The sequence below is a fragment of the Dendrobates tinctorius genome, unplaced genomic scaffold (assembly GCF_039654945.1).
Source record: "Dendrobates tinctorius isolate UK_male_01 unplaced genomic scaffold, ASM3965494v1 ptg000111l, whole genome shotgun sequence".
Classification (NCBI taxonomy): domain Eukaryota; kingdom Metazoa; phylum Chordata; class Amphibia; order Anura; family Dendrobatidae; genus Dendrobates; species Dendrobates tinctorius.
The window spans coordinates 9,166,766-9,192,877 of NW_027361779.1; the positions used below are offsets into that span (position 1 = coordinate 9,166,766).

A 26,112-nucleotide genomic window follows, 5' to 3' on the forward strand; every position below is an offset into this window, starting at 1 on the left:
ACTTTCACCAATTTATTTCCCCACAAAAATCCCACGCCAGTCCACCATAGTTGAATGCATCCACAGTAATCAACAGTGATGTCCCACGACAAGCCCCGTCCAAAAGTCCAGCATCTCCCTTCTTATCTTTAATGTATAGTGGGGACTGACCAATGCTCATCCCCCTTCCATATTCATGACCTAGCTCTAGGGATATACAAGGCTTAGGTTCCTGCTCGGTGATTGGTCTGGAACCAATATAGGAATGGTAGGGGAGGCAGGGTGATCTTTCTAGGTGTCTCCACTCCCCCTTTTCCTACCACTTGGGCTTCCTTCCCCTCATGTTGTACTTAGACTTCCCACACTGTGCATGACATTATCACTGGCTGTGCATATTTAGAGGAAAAAAACTGACAAATGGTTTTACTTGTGTATTTTTTTCCCTTGGGTATGTTTTTTTTTCCTTTTCTCCTTTGGTTATGGATCCGGTTGCATAGCTGGCAGAGCAGCTACACTGTCTGTCTTTGGAGGTGAATGTCCTCTGCTATAAGGTTTGACAGCTGCAACAGTGGCTGCAAGTCGCTGATATTGGTGCCTCTGCAGGTTGGCCGATCCAGCTGGAATGCAAGGTTGTCCTCCTGACAGGTTTTCCAGAGGTGGAGACAAGTTTTTTGTGCACAAGGAAGTTTGAAAAGTGTATTTTAAGCTTCATCCTCACTCCTCCAGAAATGAGGAGCAATGAGTTGGTATTGTTGTTTCTCAATCCTAAGCTTTGTCTTTGCCGCAGGATTCGGTTTGTCTCCAGTCTGTGGTAGGATTTTTTTGGGCTCTAGCCCTTATCTATGATGACCCTGACCGGATCTCCTCGGCTGAGTCCAGGTTGCATCACCTTCAGCAGGGGAATCTGTCAGTGGAGACATAAACCTTCGAATTCCGCAGATGGGCAACTGATACAAAATGGAATCACCCGGGTCTCAGAAGCCAATTTCTTCAGGGCCTTTCTGAAAGGTTGAAGGATGCTTTGGCAGTGTATGAAACACCTTAGTCCTTGGAGGCTGCTATGTCATTAGCTATATGTGTTGATAGACACTTTCATTAAAGGTAGGTGAGACCACCTTCTCTGGAGCCTCTTTTTCTAGGTATTGCCCCTTTGCCAGGGAAGAAGTCTGGTAGTGACCCAGTTCTGGGGAAAGTAGAGGAACCCATGCAGTTATGGGGCGCCTCTGCATTGTACATTTCCCTGGAGATTCGCAAAAAGAAGCGAGTGTGTTTTCTTTGTGGGAAAAAAGGGAAATTTTATTGGGGCCTATCTTTTGAAGCCTAAGCAAAAGTAGACTTGTTTAACCCTTGGTAGTCCGGAGTTGAATAAGCAAGGGGTGCATTTCTCATCAAACTGAGCTGCAGTTCCGGGTTTGTCCTGACAGTGGAGATTGTGCTGGAGAGTAAAACTGAAGAGATTTCTGTGTTTGTTGATAGTGGAGCTGAAGTCACCATGATTGATGCTGAGTTTGCTAGAACTCATGGCCTGGCTTGCTGTACTTTAGTTAAACCCATTCCCATCTTCGCCATCGACTCAGCGCCACTTGCATAGGAAGCTCTGACACAGATTGTATATAATGTAAGACTGAGGGTGGAGTCTGTTCATATCCTGGAAGGTCTTCCCACCCCAATTGTGTTGGGTCTTTCCTGGTTGGTGAAACATATTTCGTTGGTGGATTGGCAAGTCAGGGAGATTGATGAGTGGGGAGATTACTGCTATGAGAACTGTTTAAATATGTCTCCTTCTACAGTCTCTACAGTAACCTTACCTACATTTCTGTCTGGTTTAGAGGACATTTTTTCTGAGAGGGGGTGTCATGATTTGCCTCCTTAAGGGCCTGTCACACTAAGTGATATCGCTAGCAATATCGCTATAACGTCACTAGTGTTGAGCATTCCGATACTGCAATATAGGGTATCGGCCGATATTCGCGGTATTGGAGTTCCGATACTGAGTTCTGATACTTTTAGAATATCGAATACCGGAATCGGAAGTTCCCATAATGCAATGAGCCAGTTTGATTTTATTCAGCCAATGAGGAATCCTAAGAAGAGTGGGCACATCCTGTTATGCATGTTAGGCATGTTAACTAATGGCATGGCTGTGATTGGCTGCTGAAATGATGTCATGATGCACTATAAAAGCCGCCGCCGCCATTTTGGGTTCCCTCTGCTGTGAATTTACTTAGGGACAGGATGTTGCTGTTCTGACTCTGAGGGACAGTTTGAGCTAGCGATTTGCTTTATTGTGCTTTACCCAGGCTACTTTCGCAACCGCTGTGTGAGAAGCTTTCTTTTGCCTTGCAGCACTGTTCACGGCTGTCTGCGAAGTCTCTGTGTGTGAGTGCAGCTCACGCTGTAGTGTGTTCTGAAGCCACCTTGAAAACGCTATATAGGAGTAGATAGAGGAGCTTTTCTGCAGCCTTGCAGCGCTGTTCACGTCTGTCTGCGAGGTCTCTGTGTGTGAGTGCAGCTCATGCTGTAGTGTGTTCTGCAGACACCTCCGGTGTTAATCCGCTCAACGTGCGTCACTGCCTCATACATTGTCCTTTTTTGCATTAGTGCTGCTCATTTTTCCTGATTTCTCCTATTAGTGTGGTACCATCCATATCCAGCTAGAATATTTGCAAACACTATATAGGAGTAGATAGAGGAGCCTTTCTGCTGGCTTGTGCCCTGCAGCCCCAGCCAGATTAGTATTAGCCTATTTTTTGGAGCCTCATCTATTGCATTGTAGGTTGCCTTCCTGCATTATAATAGCTACAAAAAGTTTGTGATACTATCGGTTTACATCTTTGGGCACATCCAGTGTCTTTTTGTGAAAAAAAAAGTTAATAAAGTTCACCAAACACTCCACTTTACAGTTGTGTAGACCACATTAGCTCATAAGTCTAGTCCACATTTTATAAAATTAGTGTTTCTTATACCTGTTAGCAGCTGTTCAGGAATAAGCACACTAAGCCCTTAGTACTTTTCTGCCTATCTTTATCAGTCTACCAAGATGAAGAAGGCAGGGAGTACGGCACGTGGTCATTGGCGTGGAGTTTCTGCAGGGAGAGGACATGGGGATTCTGTGCCTGCTGCGGGCACCAGTGACTCAGCATCCCCAGTTTTACCAGGGAACAGTCCTTTATGCGCAGCTTTGTAGGAGCTCGCCATACCCCACTGCTGCGGGACGAACAAACTGAAGCCGTTGTCGGATGGATGGCAGCTAACGCATCGACTTCAATTAGTTCCAGATCCTCTCAGGTCCAGAGCGCTGAAGAGCACCCATCTGTCTCTTCACTACTAGCCAAATTGCCCAGGCAGAAAGCCCTAGACAGGAGCCATCTCTACTTCTGTTCTCTGAATCTGTTGGCTTGGAAAGAGGGGGCCAGCCAAGCAGCATTCGAGAATTTGAAGAAGAGGTAGTATGCAGTGATGCGCAACAGCTTTGTCTCTCTGAATCTGAAGAGGCGGGTGGGCCAGTGCCTATGGTCAGCACACCTCAGTACGCATCTGATGATGAGACTCAGGTGCCACTTTCTGGTGCGTACAGTGCTGTCGAGACTACCCAGGAGAAGCAGTAGTTTGAAGAGGGTAGTGTAGATGATGAGGTCCTTGACCCATCATAGCGTGAGGTACAGGAAGGTGGTGGGAGCAGCTCTGAGGAAGAGATTCCCTGAACGGCCAAAAAAGGAGGGAGAGAATCATAGAATCATAGAATCATAGAATCGTAGAGTTGGAAGGGACCTCCTGGGCCATCTGGTCCAACCCCCTGCTCAAAGCAGGATTCGCTAAATCATCCCAGTCAGATGTCTGTCCAGCCTCTGTTTGAAGACTTCCATTGAAGGAGAACTCACCACTTCTCGTGGCAGCCTGTTCCACTCATTGATCACTCTAACTGTCAAAAAGTTTTTTCTAATATCTAATCTGTGTCTCTTCCCATTCAGTTTCATCCCATTGCTTCTAGTCTTTCCTTGTGCAAATGAGAATAAAGTTGATCCTTCTACAATGTGACAGCCCTTTAGATATTTGTAGACAGCTATTAAGTCTCCTCTCAGTCTTCTCTTTTGCAAACTAAACATTCCCAAATCCTGCAACCTTTCCTCATAAGACAGGGTTTGCAGACCGGTCACCATTCTGGTCGCTCTTTTCTGAACTTGCTCCAGTTTGTTGATGTCTTTTTTAAAATGTGGTGCCCAAAACTGGACACAATATTCCAGATGAGGTCTGACCAAAGAGGAGTAGAGGGAAATAATGACTTCACGTGATCTAGACTGTATGCTTCTGTTAATACATCCTAGAATTGCATTTGCCTTTTTTGCTGCTGCATCACACTGTTGACTCATATTCAGTCTGTGATCTATTAGTATACCCAAGTCTTTTTCACATGTGCTGTCACTTAGCCCTATTCCTCCCATTCTATATATACTTTTTTCATTTTTATTGCCCAGATGTAGTACTTTGCATTTCTCCCTGTTAAAAAACATTCTGTTAGTTGCTGCCCACTTCTCCAGTTTATTTAAATCTTTTTGAATCCTCTCTCTCTCTTCTCTAGTATTAGCTATCCCTCCTAGCTTTGTGTCATCAGCAAATTTAATCAGTTTACCCTCAATTCCTTCATCTAAATCGTTGATAAAGATGTTGAACAATACAGGGCCCAGGACAGAGCCCTGTGGTACCCCACTTGAGACATTCTTCCAACTGGATGTGCAGCCATTTACGACCACTCTTTGGGTCCGATCACTAAGCCAGTTATGAATCCACCTAACAGTTGCCTTGTCCATTCCATACTTAGTCATTTTTTCAATAAGGATTGTATGAGAGACTTTGTCAAATGCTTTGCTGAAGTCAAGATATACTATATCTACAGCATTTCCTTGATCCACCCAATCAGTGATACCGTCATAGAAGGAAATTAAGTTAGTCTGACATGACTTATTAGTTAGAAACCCATGCTGACTCTGTTTAATCACTTCATTCTTATCCAGGTATTGACATACATGTTGTTTAATAATTTGTTCAAAGATCTTTCCTGGTATAGAAGTCAGACTCACCGGCCTATAGTTGCCTGGGTCCACCTTCTTCCCCTTTTTGAAGATAGGAACAACATTTGCTCTTCTCCAGTCTTCTGGCACTTCTCCTGTTCTCCAAGAATTTTCAAAGATTATGGAGAGGGGTTCAAAAATTTCTTCTGCTATCTCCTTCAGTACTCTGGGGTGTAATTCATCTGGACCTGGAGACTTGAATTCATTTAGGTTAGCTAAGTGTTTCCTCACTATCTTTCTGTTTATAGATATCCTGGATTCTTCTATTCCCTTAATAGGACAGTGAATAACAGTTGATGTTGCATTTCCTTTCTGAGAGAAAACAGATGCAAAATAGGAATTTAAAAGTTCAGCCTTCTCAACATCCTGTCTTACCATTTCATCATTTTCATCCTGTAAAAATCCTATAGCATCTTTGACTTTTCTTTTACTTTTGACATATCCCCAAAATCCTTTATTATTGCTTTTGACATCTCTTGCAAGCCTCAGTTCATTTTCAGCTTTAGATAATCTGATTTGTGCCCTGCAGGTTCTGCAGACAGCATTATATTCTTCTTTAGATATGCCTCCCTCTTTCCATTTTATAAACATTTTTTTCTTCCTTTTTAGCATGTGCTTAAGTTCTGTGTTCATCCATCCTGGTTTCCTTAAATGCTTCCTATTCTTCCCTCTTTTCGGAATTGTTAACAACTGTGCTTTGAGAATTTCATTTTTCAAGATTTCCCATCCTTCCTGGACATTTTTGTCTTTAAGGATATCCAGCCATTGGATCCCTCCAATTCTCTTTCTGAATCCCTTAAAATCTGCCTTTCTGAAATCTAACCTTGACGTCTGAGTCTTCACAGGTCTTCCACCTCTAGTTATCCAAAATTCTAAAATTTCAAAATTCAAAATTCTAAAATTCTAAGAGGGAGGGGGCAAACTCGGTTGCCTGTAGCCTCCACTTCGGCACCCATTAGGAGCATGCCTCTTCCAAAACCCAAAACGGGTACTCCCAAGACTTGCAGTGCCTGGTCCTTTTTTGACACAGTTCCAGGTGACATTTGCTTTGTCAAATGCAAGCTGTGTAATCTGAAAGTGAAAACAGGGAAAATTGTCAGCAACCTCAATACCACAAATATGTGGAAACATGTGCGGACCAAGCACGTGGTGGAGTTACAAAGACACACTGAAGACCTAGGCCAATCTACAGCACCACCTACCACCTCTTCAGCTCGTGTTGTAGCCTCTTCCTCCAGCTCACACACAGCTGGTTCGGCTTCCTCACAAGATCACCATGTAAGAACCTCTGGCACTGTTGTACAGAGACACATTGTCATTACACCCACAGCACCATGTTCCCTGTCATCCTCACACTCCCAGGCCAGTCTACAGCCATCGATAGCACAGGCATCGGAGAAAAGGCGCCCATACTCGGCAAACCACCCCCGAGCACAGGCTCTGAATGCTGGCATTGCAAAACTACTGTCCCTTGAAATACTCTCATTCAGGCTGGTGGAGACTGACACCTTCCGTAACTTCATGGCATTGGCAGTCCCACAATACAACGTGCCCAGCCGCTTTTATTTCAGCAGGCAAGCCGTCCCTACCCTGCAAAAGCTTGTGGAGGGAAAAATTAAACCTGCGCTACTAACTGCCGTCAGTAGCAAGGTCCACCTGACCACTGATGCGTGGACCAGTAACCATGGACAGGGACGATATCTTTCCCTCATTGCCCATTGGGTAAATGTTGTGGAGCTGGGTACAGATCTTGAGAGTGGTGCTGTATGTGTTCTGCCAACTCCAAGGATGGCAGGAATCCTGTCTGTACACAATGACTCCTCCTCATACTCCAGTTCCTCTGAATCAGCGCTGCAGGAGCCGTCACAGTCTACCTACACATGGACCCGTGAATGCTTACCTGTTACGACCGATATGAGCACAGCCGTGGCCAAACGTCAACAGGCCGTATTGAAATTAATTTCTTTGGGGAATCGAAGCCACACAGCTCAGGAGCTCCGGAATGCCATCAAGCAGGAGAGCGACATGTGGTTTGTGCCAGCGAATCTCCAGCCAGGCATGGTAGAGTGTGACAATGGCCAAAATCTGGTGGCAGCTCTGGGCCTAGGCAACCTCACTCACATCCCATGTCTGGCATATGTGCTCAACTTGGTCGTGCAGAGTTTTTTGAGGGACTATCCGGATCTTGATGCACTGCTGCACAAGGTCCACTTAGAGTGTGCTCACTTGCGGCGTTCCAGCATGGCAAGATCTGCAGCGCCGATTCCGCCTTCCAGAACATCGCATCATATGTGACCTACCCACCAGGTGGAATTCAATGTTACTTACAGTGGGGAAAAAAAGTATTTAGTCAGTCAGCAATAGTGCAAGTTCCACCACTTAAAAAGATGAGAGGCGTCTGTAATTTACATCATAGGTAGACCTCAACTATGGGAGACAAACTGAGAAAAAAAAATCCAGAGAATCACTTTGTCTGTTTTTTTTTCATTTTATTTGCATATTATGGTGGAAAATAAGTATTTGGTCAGAAACAAAATTTCATCTCAATACTTTGTGATATATCCTTTGTTGGCAATGACAGAGGTCAAACGTTTTCTGTAAGTCTTCACAAGGTTGCCATACACTGTTGTTGGTATGTTGGCCCATTCCTCCATGCAGATCTCCTCTAGAGCAGTGATGTTTTTGGCTTTTCGCTTGGCAACACGGACTTTCAACTCCCTCCAAAGGTTTTCGATAGGGTTGAGATCTGGAGACTGGCTAGGCCACTCCAGGACCTTGAAATGCTTCTTACGAAGCCACTCCTTCGTTGCCCTGGCGGTGTGCTTTGGATCATTGTCATGTTGAAAGACCCAGCCACGTTTCATCTTCAATGCCCTTGCTGATGGAAGGAGGTTTGCACTCAAAATCTCACGATACATGGCCCCATTCATTCTTTCATGTACCCGGATCAGTCGTCCTGGCCCCTTTGCAGTGAAACAGCCCCAAAGCATGATGTTTCCACCACCATGCTTTACAGTAGGTATGGTGTTTGATGGATGCAACTCAGTATTCTTTTTCCTCCAAACACGACAAGTTGTGTTTCTACCAAACAGTTCCAGTTTGGTTTCATCAGACCATAGGACATTCTCCCAAAACTCCTCTGGATCATCCAAATGCTCTCTAGCAAACTTCAGACGGGCCCGGACATGTACAGGCTTAAGCAGTGGGACACGTCTGGCACTGCAGGATCTGAGTCCATGGTGGCGTAGTGTGTTACCTATGGTAGGCCATGTTACATTGGTCCCAGCTCTCTGCAGTTCATTCACTAGGTCCCCCCGCGTGGTTGTGGGATTTTTGTTCACCGTTCTTGTGATCATTCTGACCCCACGGGGTGGGATTTTGCGTGGAGCACCAGATTGAGGGAGATTATCAGTGGTCTTGTATGTCTTCCATTTTCTAATTATTGCTCCCACAGTTGATTTCTTCACTCCAAGCTGGTTGGCTATTGCAGATTCAGTCTTCCTAGCCTGGTGCAGGGCTACAATTTTGTTTCTGGTGTCCTTTGACAGCTCTTTGGTCTTCACCATAGTGGAGTTTGGAGTCAGACTGTTTGAGGGTGTTCACAGGTGTCTTTTTATACTGATAACAAGTTTAAACAGGTGCCATTACTACAGGTAATGAGTGGAGGAAAGAGGAGACTCTTAAAGAAGAAGTTACAGGTCTGTGAGAGCCAGAAATCTTGATTGCTTGTTTCTGACCAAATACTTATTTTCCACCATAATATGCAAATAAAATGTAAAAAAAAACAGACAATGTGATTTTCTGGATTTTTTTTTCTCAGTTTGTCTCCCATAGTTGAGGTCTACCTATGATGTAAATTACAGACGCCTCTCATCTTTTTAAGTGGTGGAACTTGCACTATTGCTGACTGACTAAATACTTTTTTTCACCACTGTATGTTGGAGAGGTTGTGTGAGCAGCAGGCAGCAGTAATGGAGTACCAGCTGCATCAGGCGCAAACAAGTCGCACTGCGCGCCGTTCACACTTCACCACCACTGAGTGGGCAGAGTTTTTTGAGGAACTATCCGGATCTTGATGCACTGCTGCACAAGGTCCTCATAGAGTGTGCTCACTTGCAGCGTTCCAGCATTGCAGCTCTGCAGCGCCGTTTCCGCCTTCCGGAACATCGCATCATATGTGACCTACCCACCAGGTGAAATTCAATGTTACATATGTTGGAGAGGTTGTGTGAGCAGCAGGCAGCAGTAATGGAGTACCAGCTGCATCAGGCGCAAACAAGTCGCAGTGCGCGCCGTCCACACTTCACCACCACTGAGTGGGCCTCTATGAAGGACATCACGTTTTGCGTGCCTTCAATGATTCCACGCGGATGGCGAGTGCAGATGATGCACTAGTCAGCATGACTATCCCCCTTATCTGCCTGCTTGAAAAAACACTGCAAGCACTAAGGGAGGAGGTTGTGGAAGAGGTGGAGGATGAAGAGTCACAAATGCCATCTGCTTCTGGACAGTCTGCGCAATGTGGTTCCTCACAAAGGTCTAGGCAGGGGACACTTTGTGAGGAGAATGAGGAGGAGTCAATGGAGGAGGAAGACATCTGTCCAGAGGAGGGAGGTACACAGTGCTCTAGTAGTCTGTATGTAGAGCGAGGGTGGGGTGATGCAGAGCAGGCAGAGATGATACCTCAAGCAGGGGACAGCGTTTCTTGGCTAGTTGGCAGTCTGCAGCACATGGTTGATTTCATGCTGCAGTGCCTGAGAAACGACCGCCGCATCTCTCACATTCTCAACACGGCTGATTATTTGGTGTACACCCTCCTAGATCCTCGCTACCGGGACAACTTGCAAAGCCTCATAACACCGTTGAACCGGGAGCATAAAATGCGGGAGTACCAAGACACACTGGTGCATTCCATCATGTTCTCCATTCCACCCGAGAGCAGTGCTGCTATTGCTTTACAAAGCAGCTCAGTGCGTCAAGGCAGTGGAGGAAGCTCTGCACAAAGAGGCAGCAGAAGCAGCGCCTCAGCACAAGGCAAGACCAGTATGGCCCAAAGGTGGCAAAGTTTTGTGTCCCCGCCAACAAATGTCTACACCATCACAGACGGCTCCAGTCAGCAGGAGGCAATGTTTCTGTGAGATGGTGACAGACTACATGTCTTGCCCTCTCAGTGTTCTCCCACACGGCTCTTCCCCCTTCAAGTTTTTGGTCTCTAAGCTGGATACGTGGCCAGAGCTTAGCATGCATTGGATGTGATGGCTTGCCCTGCTGCTAGTGTATTATCGGAATGTGTCTTTAGTGCTGCAGGTGGTGTACTAACAGACCGTCACATGCGACTATCCTCCGATAACATTGACCGGCTTACTTTTCTGAAAATGAACCAGACCTGGATCTCGCAGGAATTTGCCAGTCCTCTTCCAGATTAAATAATTGGTTGGCAACAGTATCCAGGCCTCCTGTTGTGTTCATGTTTCTACCACCTGTTTCTCCTGTAATCCCTGGGCTCCAACACCGCCAGTTGCTGCTCAGAAGTGCCGTCTGCACAGTCAACACTTGCTTCTGTGTTATTGGGGTTCAGTAATGTCAGCTGATCCCCTGCTGTGTGTCCGGCAATTTCGCCTGCTCTATCCACATTCACACTACTACAGATATTAAACTTGCTCCAATTAGGCCTCTGGCTACACACTGTTTCTACTGTAATCCCTGGGCTCCAACACTGCCAGTTGCTGCTCAGAAGTGTCGTCTGCACAGTCAACACTTGCTCCTGTGTTATTGAGGTTCAGTAACGTCAGCTGATACCCCGCTTTGTGTGTCCGGCAATTTCTCCTGCTCTGACCACACTCACACTACTACAGATATTAAACTTGCTCCAATTAGGCCTCTGGCTACACTCTGTTTCTCCTGTAATCCCTGGGCTCCAACACCGCCAGTTGCTGCTCAGAAGTGCCGTCTGCACAGTCAACACATGCTCCTGTGTTATTGGGGTTCAGTAACGTCAGCTGATCCCCTGCTGTGTGTCCGGCAATTTCTCCTGCTCTGTCCACATTCACACTACTACAGATATTAAACTTGCTCCAATTAGGCCTCTGGCTACACTCTGTTTCTCCTGTAATCCCTGGGCTCCAACACCGCCAGTTGCTGCTCAGAAGTGCCGTCTGCACAGTCAACACATGCTCCAGTGTTATTGGGGTTCAGTAACGTCAGCTGATCCCCTGCTGTGTGTCCGGCAATTTTGCTTGCGCTGTCCTCATTCACACTACTACAGATATTAAACTTGCTCCAATTAGGCCTCTGGCTACACTCTGTTTCTACTGTAATCCCTGGGCTCCAACACTGCCAGTTGCTGCTCAGAAGTGTCGTCTGCACAGTCAACACTTGCTCCTGTGTTATTGAGGTTCAGTAACGTCAGCTGATCCCCTGCTGTGTGTCCGGCAATTTCTTCTGCTCCGACCACACTCACACTACTACAGATATTAAACTTGCTCCAATTAGGCCTCTGGCTACACTCTGTTTCTCCTGTAATCCCTGTGCTCCAACACCGCCAGTTGCTGCTCAGAAGTGCCGTCTGCACAGTCAACACATGCTCCATAGTTATTGGGGTTCAGTAACGTCAGCTGATCCCCTGCTGTATGTCCGGCAATTTCGCCTGCTCTGTCCACATTCACACTACTACAGATTTTAAACTTGCTCCAATTATGCCTCTGCCTCCACTCTGTTTCTAGTATTTACCCTGGGCTCCAACACCACCAGTTGCTGCTCAGAAGTGTCTTTGGCATGGGTACTCCCTCCTGCCCAGCCTAGTTCCAGCACGCCAGCTGTTTCCTTGAGTATCAACGTCACTTTGCCTCCAATACGTTGTCCTGTCGTGTTACAGTCGGGTTAGCCGACTCTATGGTGCCTGCAGTTTAGGTGCTTCCTATGTGGGCTGCGGGATCTGGCAATGAAGGCTGGTTCCGTAGTGCCAATAGGACAAGCTCCCCCTGTAGGACTGTGGGTTTCGGTAACTCCGGCCAGCTCGCAGCCTTGCAGCTTTTTTTTTCATGTGTACCTTCTGCTGCCTATCTGAGCTCCAGTACCATTAGCTGTTTTTTTGTAAGTCAGTCTTGAATATGTCCCCCTGGGTTCCAGTAACGTCAGCTGGTTCCAGGCAGAGCCTTTGGCTTAGGTGCCTCCTTCTCGGTATCCACGTTCCACCAATGTCTACTGGTCCTTGGTAGTGCTTTCTGGCACAGGTACCTCCTGCTTAGTAACCGGGTTCCAGTACAATCAGCTGGTCCTCGGTAGTTCCATTGGCTCTTGTACCTTCGGCTACCCATCCAGGTACCGTCAGCTGGTTCTCAGCAGTTCCTCAGCCTTCTTTTACCTTCTGCTACATTTCCAAGTTCAAGCTTTTTGAAATGGTTTTTGGTAATCACTCTGGATCTCCCTGACGACGACCCTAAAGACGACGACCCTGAAGACAACCCCGAAGAAGACGACAACCCCGAAGACAACGACCCTGAAGACCACCCCAAAGAAGACCAAGAAGATGACCCTGAAGAAGATGACCAAGAGGACAAAGAACAAGAAGACAACCACAAAGATACAGACGAACGAGACAGAAGACCAAGAAGCAGAAGAACAAGAAGCTACAGAACAAAAAGCAGAAGAACATTAAGCATAAGACTAAAAATCAGAGCAAAAGATATTATCTAAATTATAAGTAGAAGAAGACTAAGCAGTGTATGGGGGTGAGTCTGTTCCTCCTCGTGGTGCCCCTGGAAATTACCTGCTACTGCAGGCAAAACTGAACACGGACAAATCCTGTTGTAAATCTTTTGTGACAGGCAGAACGGAAGGTGTAATCTTCAAACTTTTATAGATAACAACTACAGGAATGCCTGTCACAAATAAGAATATGATGAAGAAGAAGAATATGAAGAAGATGAAGAAGTAGAATATGAAGAAGAATAATAGTTGAATAAGAAGAATATGAAGAATGTAAAAAAAAAAAAGAATAATAGGAAGAAGGTGAAGAAGAAGTTGATGAAAAAGATGCTGCTGCTGAGGATGATGAAGGAGAAAGTGTGGGAGAAGTAAAAAAAGAAGGTGAAGAGCATGGAATAATACTGTAATTTCCTCCGGGATCAATAAAGTTTATCTAATCTAATCTAATCTAATCTAATGGAAGTAGTGAAACAAATATATGACAAAATATAAAAAAGCTTAACATAGTCAATATCTTTGTAACTCCGAACGTCTTAAAAAAAAAAAAAATTCCTGCTATTCCATTTGATTGGGCTAATCCTCCATGCCTTTAATGTCTCCTCCACCTCCCCCAATACATTCTACATTATTCTTAGTTGTTTTCCTTCATGTAGAATTAACCTACAAGGAAAGTAAGGGTTTATTTTCATTCCAATATTTGTGTCCCATTGACTTGCATTGGTTTCTGGTATCGGAATCGGCGATATCCAATATTTTTGGGGTATCGGTCCTATCCAATCCGATCCGATATTTCCCGATATCAGAAGGTATCGCTCAACACTAAACGTCATTGGTTTTGTGACGTAGCAGCGATATTGCTAGCGATATCCCTATGTGTGATACTTACCTCCGACCGGCTCCCCCGCTGATTATCGCTGATCGCGCAAGAACGTCCTGGACCATTTCTCGTCGTCAGCTTCCTGCTGGGCTTCCTGTGGCGCCGACAAGCGACGCATGGATGCGGGTGGGAGGACGTCAGGATCGCCTCGTCTGACAGGTAAGTAACGACCCCCGACCGCTGCTATGTCGCTGGTGAGATCTGCCTGTGTGGCAGCTCACTAGCGACCACTTAGCGATGCACCAGCGATCCTGACCGCGTCATATTGCTGGTCGGGATCGCTGGTGCATCGCTAAGGGTGACAGTACCTTTACCGTTCATATGACTATTCTATTATCCTGATCCCCGCAGATAAACTTCCAAAGTCCAGACTGAATAAACCTTATGGCCCTAAGAGAAAACCCAAGAAGGATTTCCTTGATGAAAGTCTGGAGAAGGGACATATCCGACCCTTATCTTCACCCATAGCAGCAGGGTTCTTCTTTGTGAAGAAAAAAGATCTACATCCCTGTTTTCTGAATTCTGGGAATTAAATCAGATTACCATCTGAGATCTATACCCTCTTCTTCTGATTCTGGATCTTTTCAGCGAGGTCATAGGAACTAGGTGTTCTCCAACTTGGATTTAAGGGGGGCTTACAACCTTATTAAAGAAGGAGATGAATGGAAAATGGTGTTCAATACCCCTGAGGGTCATTTCGAGAGTCATGCATTTTGGTCTGACAAATGCACCTGCAGTTTTCCAACATTTCATTAATGATATTTTCCATCATTTGGTGGGCAGGTTTGTGGTGGTCTATCTGGACAATATTTTGGTTTACTCTCTTGACTTTGAGACACATCGGGGTCATGTTAAACAGGTGTTGGAAATATTAAGGGATAACAGACTGTATGCCAAAATTGAAAAATTAGTTTTTGCCATCCAAAGGTACAGTTTTGGGGGTATCTATTGTCATCTTCGGGTTTTCAGATGGATCCTGATAAGGTCCGTGCTATCTGTGATTTGAACCATACCGGGAACTTGAAGTCTCTAGAATATTTTCTGGGCTTTACTAATTTTTACTGGAAATTCATCCACAATTATTATCCTGATTTTTCCAAATGGTCAGGTTTTTTCCTCCCTAAAGAGCCATTTTGCCATATCCCCTTTAGGCAGTCATTCTAATGTTTCTCAACCCTTTGTTGTGGAGGTTGATGCTTTGGAGGTGGAGGTTGGGGCTGTGTTGTCTCAGGGCCATCCCCGAGTAAATGCTGTCCATGACCTTTCTATTTTAGAAATTGTCTTCGACTGAGAGGAAATATGACGTGGGTACTAGCAAACTTTTTGGCGATTAAATTGACATTTGAAGAATGGCAACTTTGGTTGGAGGGAGCTGTCTATCCAATTACTGTTATTATTGACCATAAGAACCTCTCAGATAGGCTTGGCATACATTTTTTGCAAAAAACGTATCGACTAAATACCCTGTATTTGTTATACAGCACTTGCTGATCACTGTTATGTTTTTTACTGCAGAGTATTTTTGCAAATTTGTCATTTTGTGTTCTCTTGTTGTGTTTCAGCTCTGCATCTGACTGCAGAAGGTCTCTGCATTTGGCATTGCACACGCCTTCCTAATTCTTCTGACTCTTGGACCCAGTGGCAACCTCCCACTGGCTCTAATTGACAGACCTGAACCTGGGTGTTTATAGACTCCCAGTCTGCTTCAGGGAGCCACCAATGATGTTCACATTTTCCTCTTGTGAAAGCTTGGAGCTATATTAGCCAGCTTACTTACTCTCTGGTGGTGTTTTGGAGGATGTTTGGTGTTATCGCTCTGTAGTCTGCTAAAGCTAAGTCACTACCCTATTTTTGTCCCCTTTCTTTTCTTTAGTGTAGAGTAGGGACTGGCCAGTGCTCATCCCCGTTCCCTATTCAGAGCCTAACTCTAGGCATGTGAAGGGCTTAGATTCTTACTCGGTGATTGGTGTGGAACCAATGTAGGGACAATAGGGGAAGCAAGGTGCTATTAGATCTGCCTAGGGTTCTCCACTCTCCCTTTCTCTAGCGTTTGGGCATCTGTTGTGAATTCCCTTTTTGGGCTCCCTCTGGTGGTTACTGAAGGTAGTGGAGCTGGCCAGATTGACAGAGGCTTGCCACCTGATAATGATGATGATGATTGGAGATCTGGGGTTTCTGACTGGTGTATTTAAGACAGCTGACTTTCTTCAATCCCTGCTGGTGATTTTCTTCCTGTGCCTTCTGAGGTCTGATGTCTCCTGCTCTGTTCCTGCATGGATCAGCTAAGTGGTTCATTTGCTAATCTTTTTGCATTTGATCTGGTTTTGTCTATCTCTGCTTTGTGCGGGTCAGCTTGCTCCTGCTGGGGCTGTGCTGGATCACCGCCCATATGTTACTGCTTCTGTCAGTTTGTTCTGTCCCCTGTTATATTGGTCTCTTTTTCCTTTGCTTTCAGTATATACCAGAGTGCTGATATAGTGGGGGTGAAGTCGTGTGACTGCAGTGTTTTTTGTGCATCAGACGTGTTGGATTTTTCAGGGTTTTTGCGTGATTGCAGACAGTGTCTTTTCTTTCCTGTCCTGTCTAGTCAGTTTGGGCCCCATCATTTGCTCAGTCTATTTTTCTGCCTGCGTTTGTGTTTTAATCTTGTCTCACCGACAATATATGTTTGGGGGCTGTCTAATCCTTTGGGGTCTGCTCCGGGGCAGTTTAGATTTCACCTTTCTTGCTTTAGGCTGAGTTAGTTCTCCGGCTGTGCCGAGGCGTCTAGGGCATTGTAGGTACGCTCCACGGCTACTGCTAGTTGTGTGGATATGATCAGGGGTCTGCAATCTGCTTAGTTACCAACCTCTCTGGTTTTCTGGTGGCTTAGCCTGGCCCTTCTATCCTCCTCGGTGACCTATTCATAACAGACATCCTTCCCTTCTTCCACTCATGTTGCACTTAGTCTTTTCACACTATGCATGACACTCCCACTGCCAGGAACAAGTTCACAGCCTCCAGGTGTTCCAGCAGCTGGGATCTCCAGTAACCTTAACGGCTCCTTTAAGGTTATTAGGACTCACAATAGCTTGGTCATGCAGGGTCCTGCAGTCCGGACTTCCGATCACGGTCCTCTGTGAGACCCAGGCGGTTGTGAGTGAACTACGGTTACAGCCAGTTTTGTGGAGCAGTGGAGACTGTGAAAACCTATGGATCATTATTATGGTGCTTCATACTCTTCATATGATATGAGACATCATGAAATCATTCAACTACTTCGGTACTGCATGGGATTTTTTTAATAAATGGGAGAATAAAGAATTTTCGGGTATGTTTTTTTTTTCCTTTTTCTTACTGAGTTAGTAATGGGGTGACTGACAGACACTTCTCCATTACTAACCCAAGTGATTTTTGACAAATGACAACTGTCATCAACCACAAATCCCATTCCACCTATTGCCGTCGCACCAGGGCAATGGGGAAGAGCACAGACAGGGCATGAGAATTGGCGCATCTAATGTGGTGCACCAGTTCTGGAGCTACTGCCATCTTGTATTTTTATCCTGGGTAGGGACCAATAACCATGGCCCTTACCAGACTGATAATATCAGTCCGCATCTGTCAGCTTTGCCTTAGCTGGTTAATAAAAATAGGAGGGACCCCAAGTATTTTCTTAAAATTATTTATTTATTCTTGAAAACGACAAAGAAATACAGTTTGAGATGGCGTTTTTTTTTTTCATCTCTTATTTATTGTGCCTGATAGAAAAGTCATTAAATAAAATGAAAAAATTGATCCAGCTTCCAAAATATTCCAAAATTTATTTAAACATTTAAAAACAGAGACTAGCGGACAGACCGCACATGTTCTCAATAGCAACGTGTTTCGGACAATCAATCGTTCTTTCTCAAAGCTGCTTGCAATTAATCATCCTGCAAAGAAAGAACCTTTTTTTTCCTGTGAAATCCATTTTATGTTCAGTTTTGTAGGATTTATTGTCAGTCAGTAAAAGTGGAGTAATACTCTAGCGACATTGTTCCCAACAGCAACCTAAGAGTCAGAGATACATCCAGGGGTCTTCCCCATGCTGTTCCCATTCCATTTCAGAGGTTTTTCCATCCATTTCAGCGATTTTCGTGCCCCGTCTCCCCCCCGACTTCCTTGTAGGGTCTGCCGGAAAAATTCTTGAGTTTTCCATTGACTTCCATAATGCTCATTACTCGAGATGCACACACCAGCATTATGATTTGCTCGATTCGGGTAACGAGCTCTCAAGCATTTTAGTGATCACCTATCGCTAGTAATGATAAACAGCTCTGACCTCACAGATCTCACAACTGGAATTTATAATGATTATACATAGGTGATCAGAGTAATGCAGAACTGTGTGTCATTACAATCATCTCGCATCAGCCAGTGTGGATGTCGGTGGAGTAGAGCAGAGTTGAATGCTCCATGAGAGGAGAGCTGCAAGAGCTGTTTGTAATGACACACAGTTTTGCTCTACTCCTCTCCCCTTACACTGACTGCTGTGAGATCAGAGCTGCAGATGCAGGTGTTTATAATGAAATGTGATTCTGGTCTGCTCCCCATCCCTCGTGATACCTCCTGCTTATGATCGGTCAATGTTAAGGCCCCGTTAAACGCTTCAATGTCCCATCGATCCCACCAACGATCCAACGTGGATGGGATCGCTGGGACATAGTTAGCTGATCGCTGGTGAGCTGTCACATAGGCAGACTCACCAGCGATCAGGACCAGCGAGCACACTGGTATCCAGGGTAAAGAGCAGGTAAATAAGCGCCATGCGGCGCTTAGTTCCCCGCTGTTTACCCTGGATACCCGATCAGGACCAGCGAGCATGCTGGTATCCAGGGTAAACAGCAGGCAACTAAGCGCAGTGCAGCGCTTAGTTACCCGCTGTTTACCCTGGATACCAGCTCCCAGCATCTGCTGTATGACGCTGGGAGCTCACTGATCGTTGGTCTCTCGCTGTCACACGCAGCGATGTGTGCTGCCCAGCGGGAGACCAGCAATAGATTTATGGCCCAGACCATTAGGCAACGATTAACGATCAGCCAACTCATAGTTGATCATTGCTACATGTCACACGCTCTGCAACGTCACCAAACTGGTGACGTTGCAACGATATCGTTCACAATATCGTTGCGTGTAACGGGGCCTTTATTCGGGACTAAAGATAATGACCCTCAGAATCGAATCAATGCTAATGTATCCTTGGTTAGAATCTCATCTTTACAAGATAATTTCTCAGCAACACAGATTAAAAATTAGAAAATAAGAATAAAATTGTATACAGCTCTGCAGCCACTATTACACAATGTGGCCAGTTTAGCATGCAAAAGCATCTGAAAAGTTTTTTTTATTAATGAAAAGATATAGAACAATGAAACCGTATATCAATTTGTTTAATTTAATCTATTCCATAGAAAGCTGCCTGGAGATCAAACTACATGTTCAAAGAGATAAGATTTCCCTTTTTAAATATGCTGTAGTATAAGATTTATTCATAATTTCATTATTATAGCTGATTGATCCTCATTTCTACATGAAATAAAAGTTACTCGTTTTTTAAAATCTAGATATTTCATTTTACAACTTAGGCCCTGTTCTGTTTCTGTTACAGATGACATGTATAGCTGGCTATATATATTATATATGCATATACATATATATGAAAAAAAACTAACCCAACAGATTAATATTAATGTCACTGGCAGTTAATCTCATACATAGATGGGTTTGCAGACCTTGGCAGATATTGCAAGAAAGAAAGATTAGACATGTTGGATTTCAAAATGCATGACCTTTGGTCGAGCAGGGAATAAGGCATTTCCATATGTGTCTGGCACTGACTTATTCCTATCTCCTGCAGAAATAGTCATGCATACTCAGTGGTCAACAATTAAATAATATATATTTAAGATTTTACAGTATTACTGACAGTGTAATTCCATTCTGTAAAGTTTAAAAGGCTCGAAAGGGGAGTTTTACTTTCACACATAAAATAAGTGAATGTGATTCTGTGTTCTTTTACTATTTTGTTTTTCAGGTATACGCTGTATTTGACAATCACAACATTCTTCTTTCCTTTACCACTAATAGTAGCCTGCTACATATTAATTTTGTGTTACACATGGGAGATGTATCATCAAAACAAGACAGCAGGACGGTACGTTAAAACTGTTCATTAATTTACAATTTCATTTTCTCTAAATACCTTGGTGAGGTGCTATGTTGGCAAAAAAAACATCTATAGAATGCAAATAGGTTATTCACAAAATCACAATATGAGATTTGTAATTATGTAAATATTCATTTTTAGCAATATACCGTATATACTTGTGTGTAAGCCGAGTTTTTCAGCACTTTTTTTGTGCTGAAAATGCCCCCCCTCGGCTCATACACAAGTTATTGTCCAGAAAGCTGGTGGGGAGGGGGAACGGCGGAGGAGCTGCAGGAGGCGTCGACTGTGATTGTAACTGAGCCGCTGCTAAAATAAAATGAATATTCATTTCTCTTATAACAGTGACAGCTGCAGCTGCCGGCTTCCAGAAGACATCATACTCACCCTCCTCGCGTTGTCGCTGCATCTCCATTGTTCCCGGCAACGGCAGCTCTTCCTGTGCTGAGCAATCATGTGGCACCTCTTATTAAGGTAATGGAGTGCAGATTCATTACCTTAATGAGCTGTGCCACGTGATCGTTCAGCACAGGAAGCGCTACTGGAGGCTGGAACAAGGTGCTGCGCCTGCGATGGCATGCTGGAGGTTGAGTTGAATTTGTTTTTTTTTTTTTGAAGCATGCACACCAGGAAAGAAGTGTGTGAGACATGCATACAACGACAAAACCGGGGGAGCCATGCATACAACATGGGACCGGGGGAGCCATGCATACAACACGGGACCAGGGGTAGTCATGCATACAATGACGGACCAGGGGAGCCATGCATACAACTACGGGATCGGGGGATCCATACATACAATGACATGACGGGGAAGCCACACATAGTAGGACAACGACAGGGGAAGCCACGCATACCAGGACAGGGATGAGGGGACAATGCATACCCGGCTTATACTCAAGTCAATAAGCTTACCCAGTTTTCCGTGGCAATATTAGGTGCCTCGGCTTATACTCAGGTCAGCTTATACTCAAGTATATAAGGTAACTTATTTTGAAGTTTTCCACATATCACACCCCCACATTCTAATTATTATCAACTAGGCTTTAATTATCTAGTTGTCACTGGATAAATGGCAGAGTTAGGGGATGAGAAAAAAGGGCTCTTATTCCTTTACAAACCAGAAACTGTGCTGAGAATGCCATTACTGCATTATCAGTGCCATTTCTCAGGTTAAAAGTACACCAGGACCATTGCTGACATTATGGCCATGTCGTTTATTTCAACCTTTTGGATTCTGCAGGAACCAGAGAGGTGAAGACAGCCTAAAATATTAATAGCGCTCACCATATGAATAGAGCAAGAATCCACTTATATTATTGGAGAGGCCATTTCAACAGCTGAACAAAAGTGTAGTGTACTCACAAGAATAAAACAGTTTGTTCAAAAATGGCAAAACAACACTAAACACCAGAAACCATTGTTTCCAGATATATACAATTTTATATCAGGAAAACAATTTCAAAAAAGTTCTGAAAGAGAGTTATGGGTGCATAACAAGCAAGGTCTTTTGGTTAATTTATTTTAAGATAGTACGTATAAAGATTAGAGATAAACGGCTCAATCTGCTGTGAATGGGCTTCAAGTTAAATTTGCTAAAATTCGCAGTAATAGGCTGCATGGAAATCTGCAATTCAATTCATGAGAATCGAAAAACAAATATCTAGTACCATTTCACACACTGCTAAACATTGAATCAGCTAGAGAGTAAGCTCATGACATCAGGAACATTCTGGCAGCTTTATGGTTGGGCAAAGTAATTCACGCTCCGTGTGTGGCACACCCTTAATTTAATTGTGCAACATATCTTTCAGTAATAAATCCATTGGAAATAGATGGTGCTATATCTTGAAAAGTGTTTGCTCTGCACTGCACAAGCATAGGGCCCATGGTTTACCAAGAAAAATTTCCCACCACATTGTTTCACTTCTACTAGCCTAAATTTTTGACAGGAAGAGTTTGTCAATTCATGTTACTAACAGCAAATTCTGAACTGAATGACAAAAAAATCTGGATTAATCTAAACAAGTAATATTTATATGTTGTACTCTTTTGCTCACTGGAGTCTTGCTGCTTCCCTTCGATTTGCTCTCATAGCTCTTATGTGCATTCAGACATATTAACTGGAGCACTAACATTGTATTCAACTGCAATTTGCCTTCCTCAGTTCATCAGTACGATTCTTTACATTTTCACCTGACCCCATTAGTTGACAGGATTTATACTTCTGCAAAATCTTATTTGTCTGGAAGATTTTTCGCTATTTACATAATTCTCAATATATTCATGACACCTTGCATGTGACAATACCATAATATTTGAAATATTGGTCCTGACTAGTCTTCCACTGATGACCATACCTCATTTGAAGTCTCTCAAATTGTTCGATTTTTCTATTAAAATATGAAGTCACACCATACCTCATTTCATTTCATTGAGTTCTCCGTGGTCATGCATCTAATTTCCATACTCGGACACTTTAATTATCAAAGATCAGATGTCTCTAATAAAACAGATATTTAGTGTATAGTAGCATTAAATTTAAATCTTATCTCTGGATTAGAATAAGCAAAAATTTTGCAATAGTTTTTTTCCACTTTTTATATTCTTTAAAGGGATTGTCTCATGAACAAAGAACATTTTAATAAACCGATTTTGGAATAATAACAAGTTGCACAATTGCATGTGTTAAAAATGTTTTCCAGAGCTTAAATTATCTAACAAATGTTTCCCTGTTATGTACTCTGTAACAACTTCACGACATCTGCCTTACATGTACATCTTATCAATCGCGCAGGCTCACTCCGAGCGCTGGGAAGATCAAAAGCAGGTGACTTACCTATTTGAGAGCTGACACCCTGTGGCAACGCCCATGATTGGTGATAGCACCGATCAACGGCGTTTGAGTCCTCTGATGCCGCTGTCATTAGTGACAGCAACACCGATAGGCATAGCAGAGGGTGAGAGCTTCCTCTCTGCTCCAATCGACAAAACACAATTAAAATCGCATTGTGCGGATGGTCTTCATGGTGACCTTGGGACGAAAGATACAATAAGTATCTGCTGAGAGCATAAGCTGACATGCCTCATCCATATCTGCAATACAGTGATCTAATGCCCTGCAATGCGAAAGCATTGCAGCAGACTATTAGATAACACATGTCAACGAAAAAAAATTTTTTTTCTGGTGTCCAAAATATTTTAATGAATTTGGGGTATTTTTGGGGTGCTGATTCTGAATATGTCATCAGTTTTGCCAGATTGGCTCAAGTTTTTGAGATTTTTGGTATCTTATTTATAGCACTTGTTGGTAAATGCGACGCATCATCTCATTAATTTCTTTGGATTAGTACTTGAACTGAGCAGTTCTCAATATAGTTTTGTGTTAATTAGTGTTCTAAAAGTTTGTTCATAGCTTGATTTTTGCACTAACTTTATGTTGTTGTCTGTTTTCCAGTGAAAAGCATGAACTCATCATGAAGAAGTTGTCTTAACGATCCAGACTCATTCTGTTACATTTGTGGTGAATATACACTGCCAAAACATAGAAGAAACATAACACACTTCGTAAAAAAAGTGTATTTTGCCTATTTTGGGGTTATGCTTGGGGACCAAGACAAGTTTTGGGCACCACACATAGTGTGCAAAGCATGTATCGAATTATTACGAAAATGGAGCAAAGGACAAAGAAAAAGCTTCAAATTTGGTGTTCCAATGGTGTGGAGAGAGCCAAAAAATCATCATGATGACTGTTATTTCTGTGCAGTGCAAGTGCAAGGATTCAATAAGCATAAGAAACGAAAATGGGAGTAACATGGAATCTGCAAGAAGGCCTGTCCCTCATTGTGAAGATGTGCCTGTACCTGTGTTTACCATAAATAACAGTCATCATGATGATTTTTTGGCTCTCTCCACACCATTGGAACACCAAATTTGAAGCTTTTTCTTTGTCCTTTGCTCCATTTTCGTAATAATTCGATACATGCTTTGCACACTATGTGTGGTGCCCAAAACTTGTCTTGGTCCCCAAGCATAACCCCAAAATAGGCAAAATACACTTTTTTTACGAAGTGTGTTATGTTTCTTCTATGTTTTGGCAGTGTATATTCACCACAAATGTAACAGAATGAGTCTGGATCGTTAAGACAACTTCTTCATGATGAGTTCATGCTTTTCACTGGAAAACAGACAACAACATAAAGTTAGTGCAAAAATCAAGCTATGAACAAACTTTTAGAACACTAATTAACACAAAACTATATTGAGAACTGCTCAGTTCAAGTACTAATCCAAAGAAATTAATGAGATGATGCGTCGCATTTACCAACAAGTGCTATAAATAAGATACCAAAAATCTCAAAAACTTGAGCCAATCTGGCAAAACTGATGACATATTCAGAATCAGCACCCCAAAAATACCCTAAATTCGATGAAATATCTTTGGCACCAAAAATGCTGTTGACCAGTGTAATTGAGCAAGGCAGGGAAAGTTGGTGTCCCATCTGGGGACAAAGTAAAAACATCTGGGGACAAATAGGGTAATTTGGGAAGATTTCTGCTGTTTTGCCTTGTCAGGGGCTCTGCCAATGTGACATGCCACCCTAAAAGCATTTCAACAAAATGTGCACTATAATATGGCGCTTCTTCCCTTCTGAGCTTTGCACTGTGCCTCAAAAGTAGTTATCAACCACATATGAGACATTTGTGTAGTCATGAGAAATTGCATAACATATTTTGAGCTCCATTTCCTCCTATTATCTTTTTTGAATATTTAAAACTTGGTAATATTTTAGTGGAAAAATGGTAATTTTTGATTGACTCAGCCCAATGTTGTACAATTCTGTGAATCACCTGGGGATCAAAAATGCTCAATACACCACTAGATGATTTCCTCAAGTGGTGTAGTTTTACAGAATGCCAGCTTAAGGACCATGGCCCTTGCTGGAAGACTACAGATCTGCTCCAATTACCATAACTGAACCCATGGAGATATTTAGGTAAGCCAGGTTGTGACCCTCCGGTCACCTGGCCACATGGAAACCTGTGAAGATGCCAGCATTGGGACCCACTAGTCACTTGGCCCCATGGAGACATTCATAGAAGCCAGATTGTGACCCTTCAATCACCTGGCCACATGCCTCAATGGACTGTCATCTTCCTAAGCTCTTCTCTGTGGGTACCCCCCAAAAGCGTGGTGCCACAGGTGGGGTTAGTCGGCCATGGAAGCCCCAAAGTCACAGGTGTTCTAATCTGCGTCAGTAAGCGGAAGGGTGAGATGCTGTAATTTTGCACCATTTGGGGTATTTTGATGGGACTGTTCTATATGCTATTGTCTGTTGGTGGTTCAGCATCCAAAAGAGATTCAAAATTGGATTATTATCAGGATAAACTGTGTTAGCTGCTCTATGAATCTTTAGCCAAGGAGACATCTACCACCCACACTACCAGTCATCAGACCTCTCTGTTTCATTGCTCCCCACCTGTGCCATCATTAGGGCTACAACAAGTAGCCAAGACAACAAATGCAACAGCTGCAGTATATTTGGCGTATCAGATGATTTATCTGCCATTGTGATAATCTGATTGTAACGCCGGAGTGTTTGTACTTTGCTTTTCCGGTGTTACTCTGCATGTCTGCATTAACCCTTTGCTCCTCTCCACCTAATTAGCAGGGATACTGTTGTTTGTTACCGTTATGGATGCTGCTCTGTTCCCTGCCCCGCTGCTTAGCCGTACATGCGTGCGTGGCTCCGCTGCTTTGCAAGACCACCCGCTGGTTCGGTCCCTGGCTGCTGCTGTGGAAAGCTATCCGTGGGTTATTAGGTCCTCTGTTGTGAGTTCATTTTCCCCTTCAACGTCGATGTCTGATGAACTCCCTCTTCTGGTGAAGGAAGGTAGTGAGGCTGATTACCAAACACCTGATCTGGTAGATGATGACTTGGTAACAGGAAATTCTGACTGCATATAAGGCAGCCGACGCCCTTCTGAGTCGCTGGTGATTTCTCTGCTGGATTCTTGGAGACCAGTCTGATTCCTGCTTCCCAAAGATAAGTTTTTGCTCTGCTATTGAACTTATTAGTTTTGTTTTGTTTACCTTGTTTTTTGGAGTTCAGCCATCCCCGGTCGGGGGTGTGCTGAGTTCCATTTTTGTCTCTGGTCAGTTTGTCTCTTTGCTCTGTCTTCAGAATTTACCTGAGTGCTGATATAGTCTTTTTGAAGTCCTAGCAACTTCAGGGCCTGTTTTTCCTATCAGACATTTGGGACATTTTTTGGTAGGGTTTTTACGGATTGCA

The 26,112-nt window shown here is 43.8% G+C and overlaps 1 protein-coding gene across 1 annotated transcript in view; it reads left to right on the plus strand.

Moving 5' to 3' along the window:
• MCHR2 (melanin concentrating hormone receptor 2) overlaps positions 1 to 26,112 on the plus strand; it is a 549,146-nt gene that overhangs the window by 320,770 nt on the left and 202,264 nt on the right. Inside the window, exon 5 of the mRNA XM_073589501.1 lies at positions 19,688 to 19,807. Coding sequence (XP_073445602.1) covers positions 19,688 to 19,807 — 120 coding nt within the window. The remainder of the gene's footprint in view (positions 1 to 19,687; positions 19,808 to 26,112) is intronic.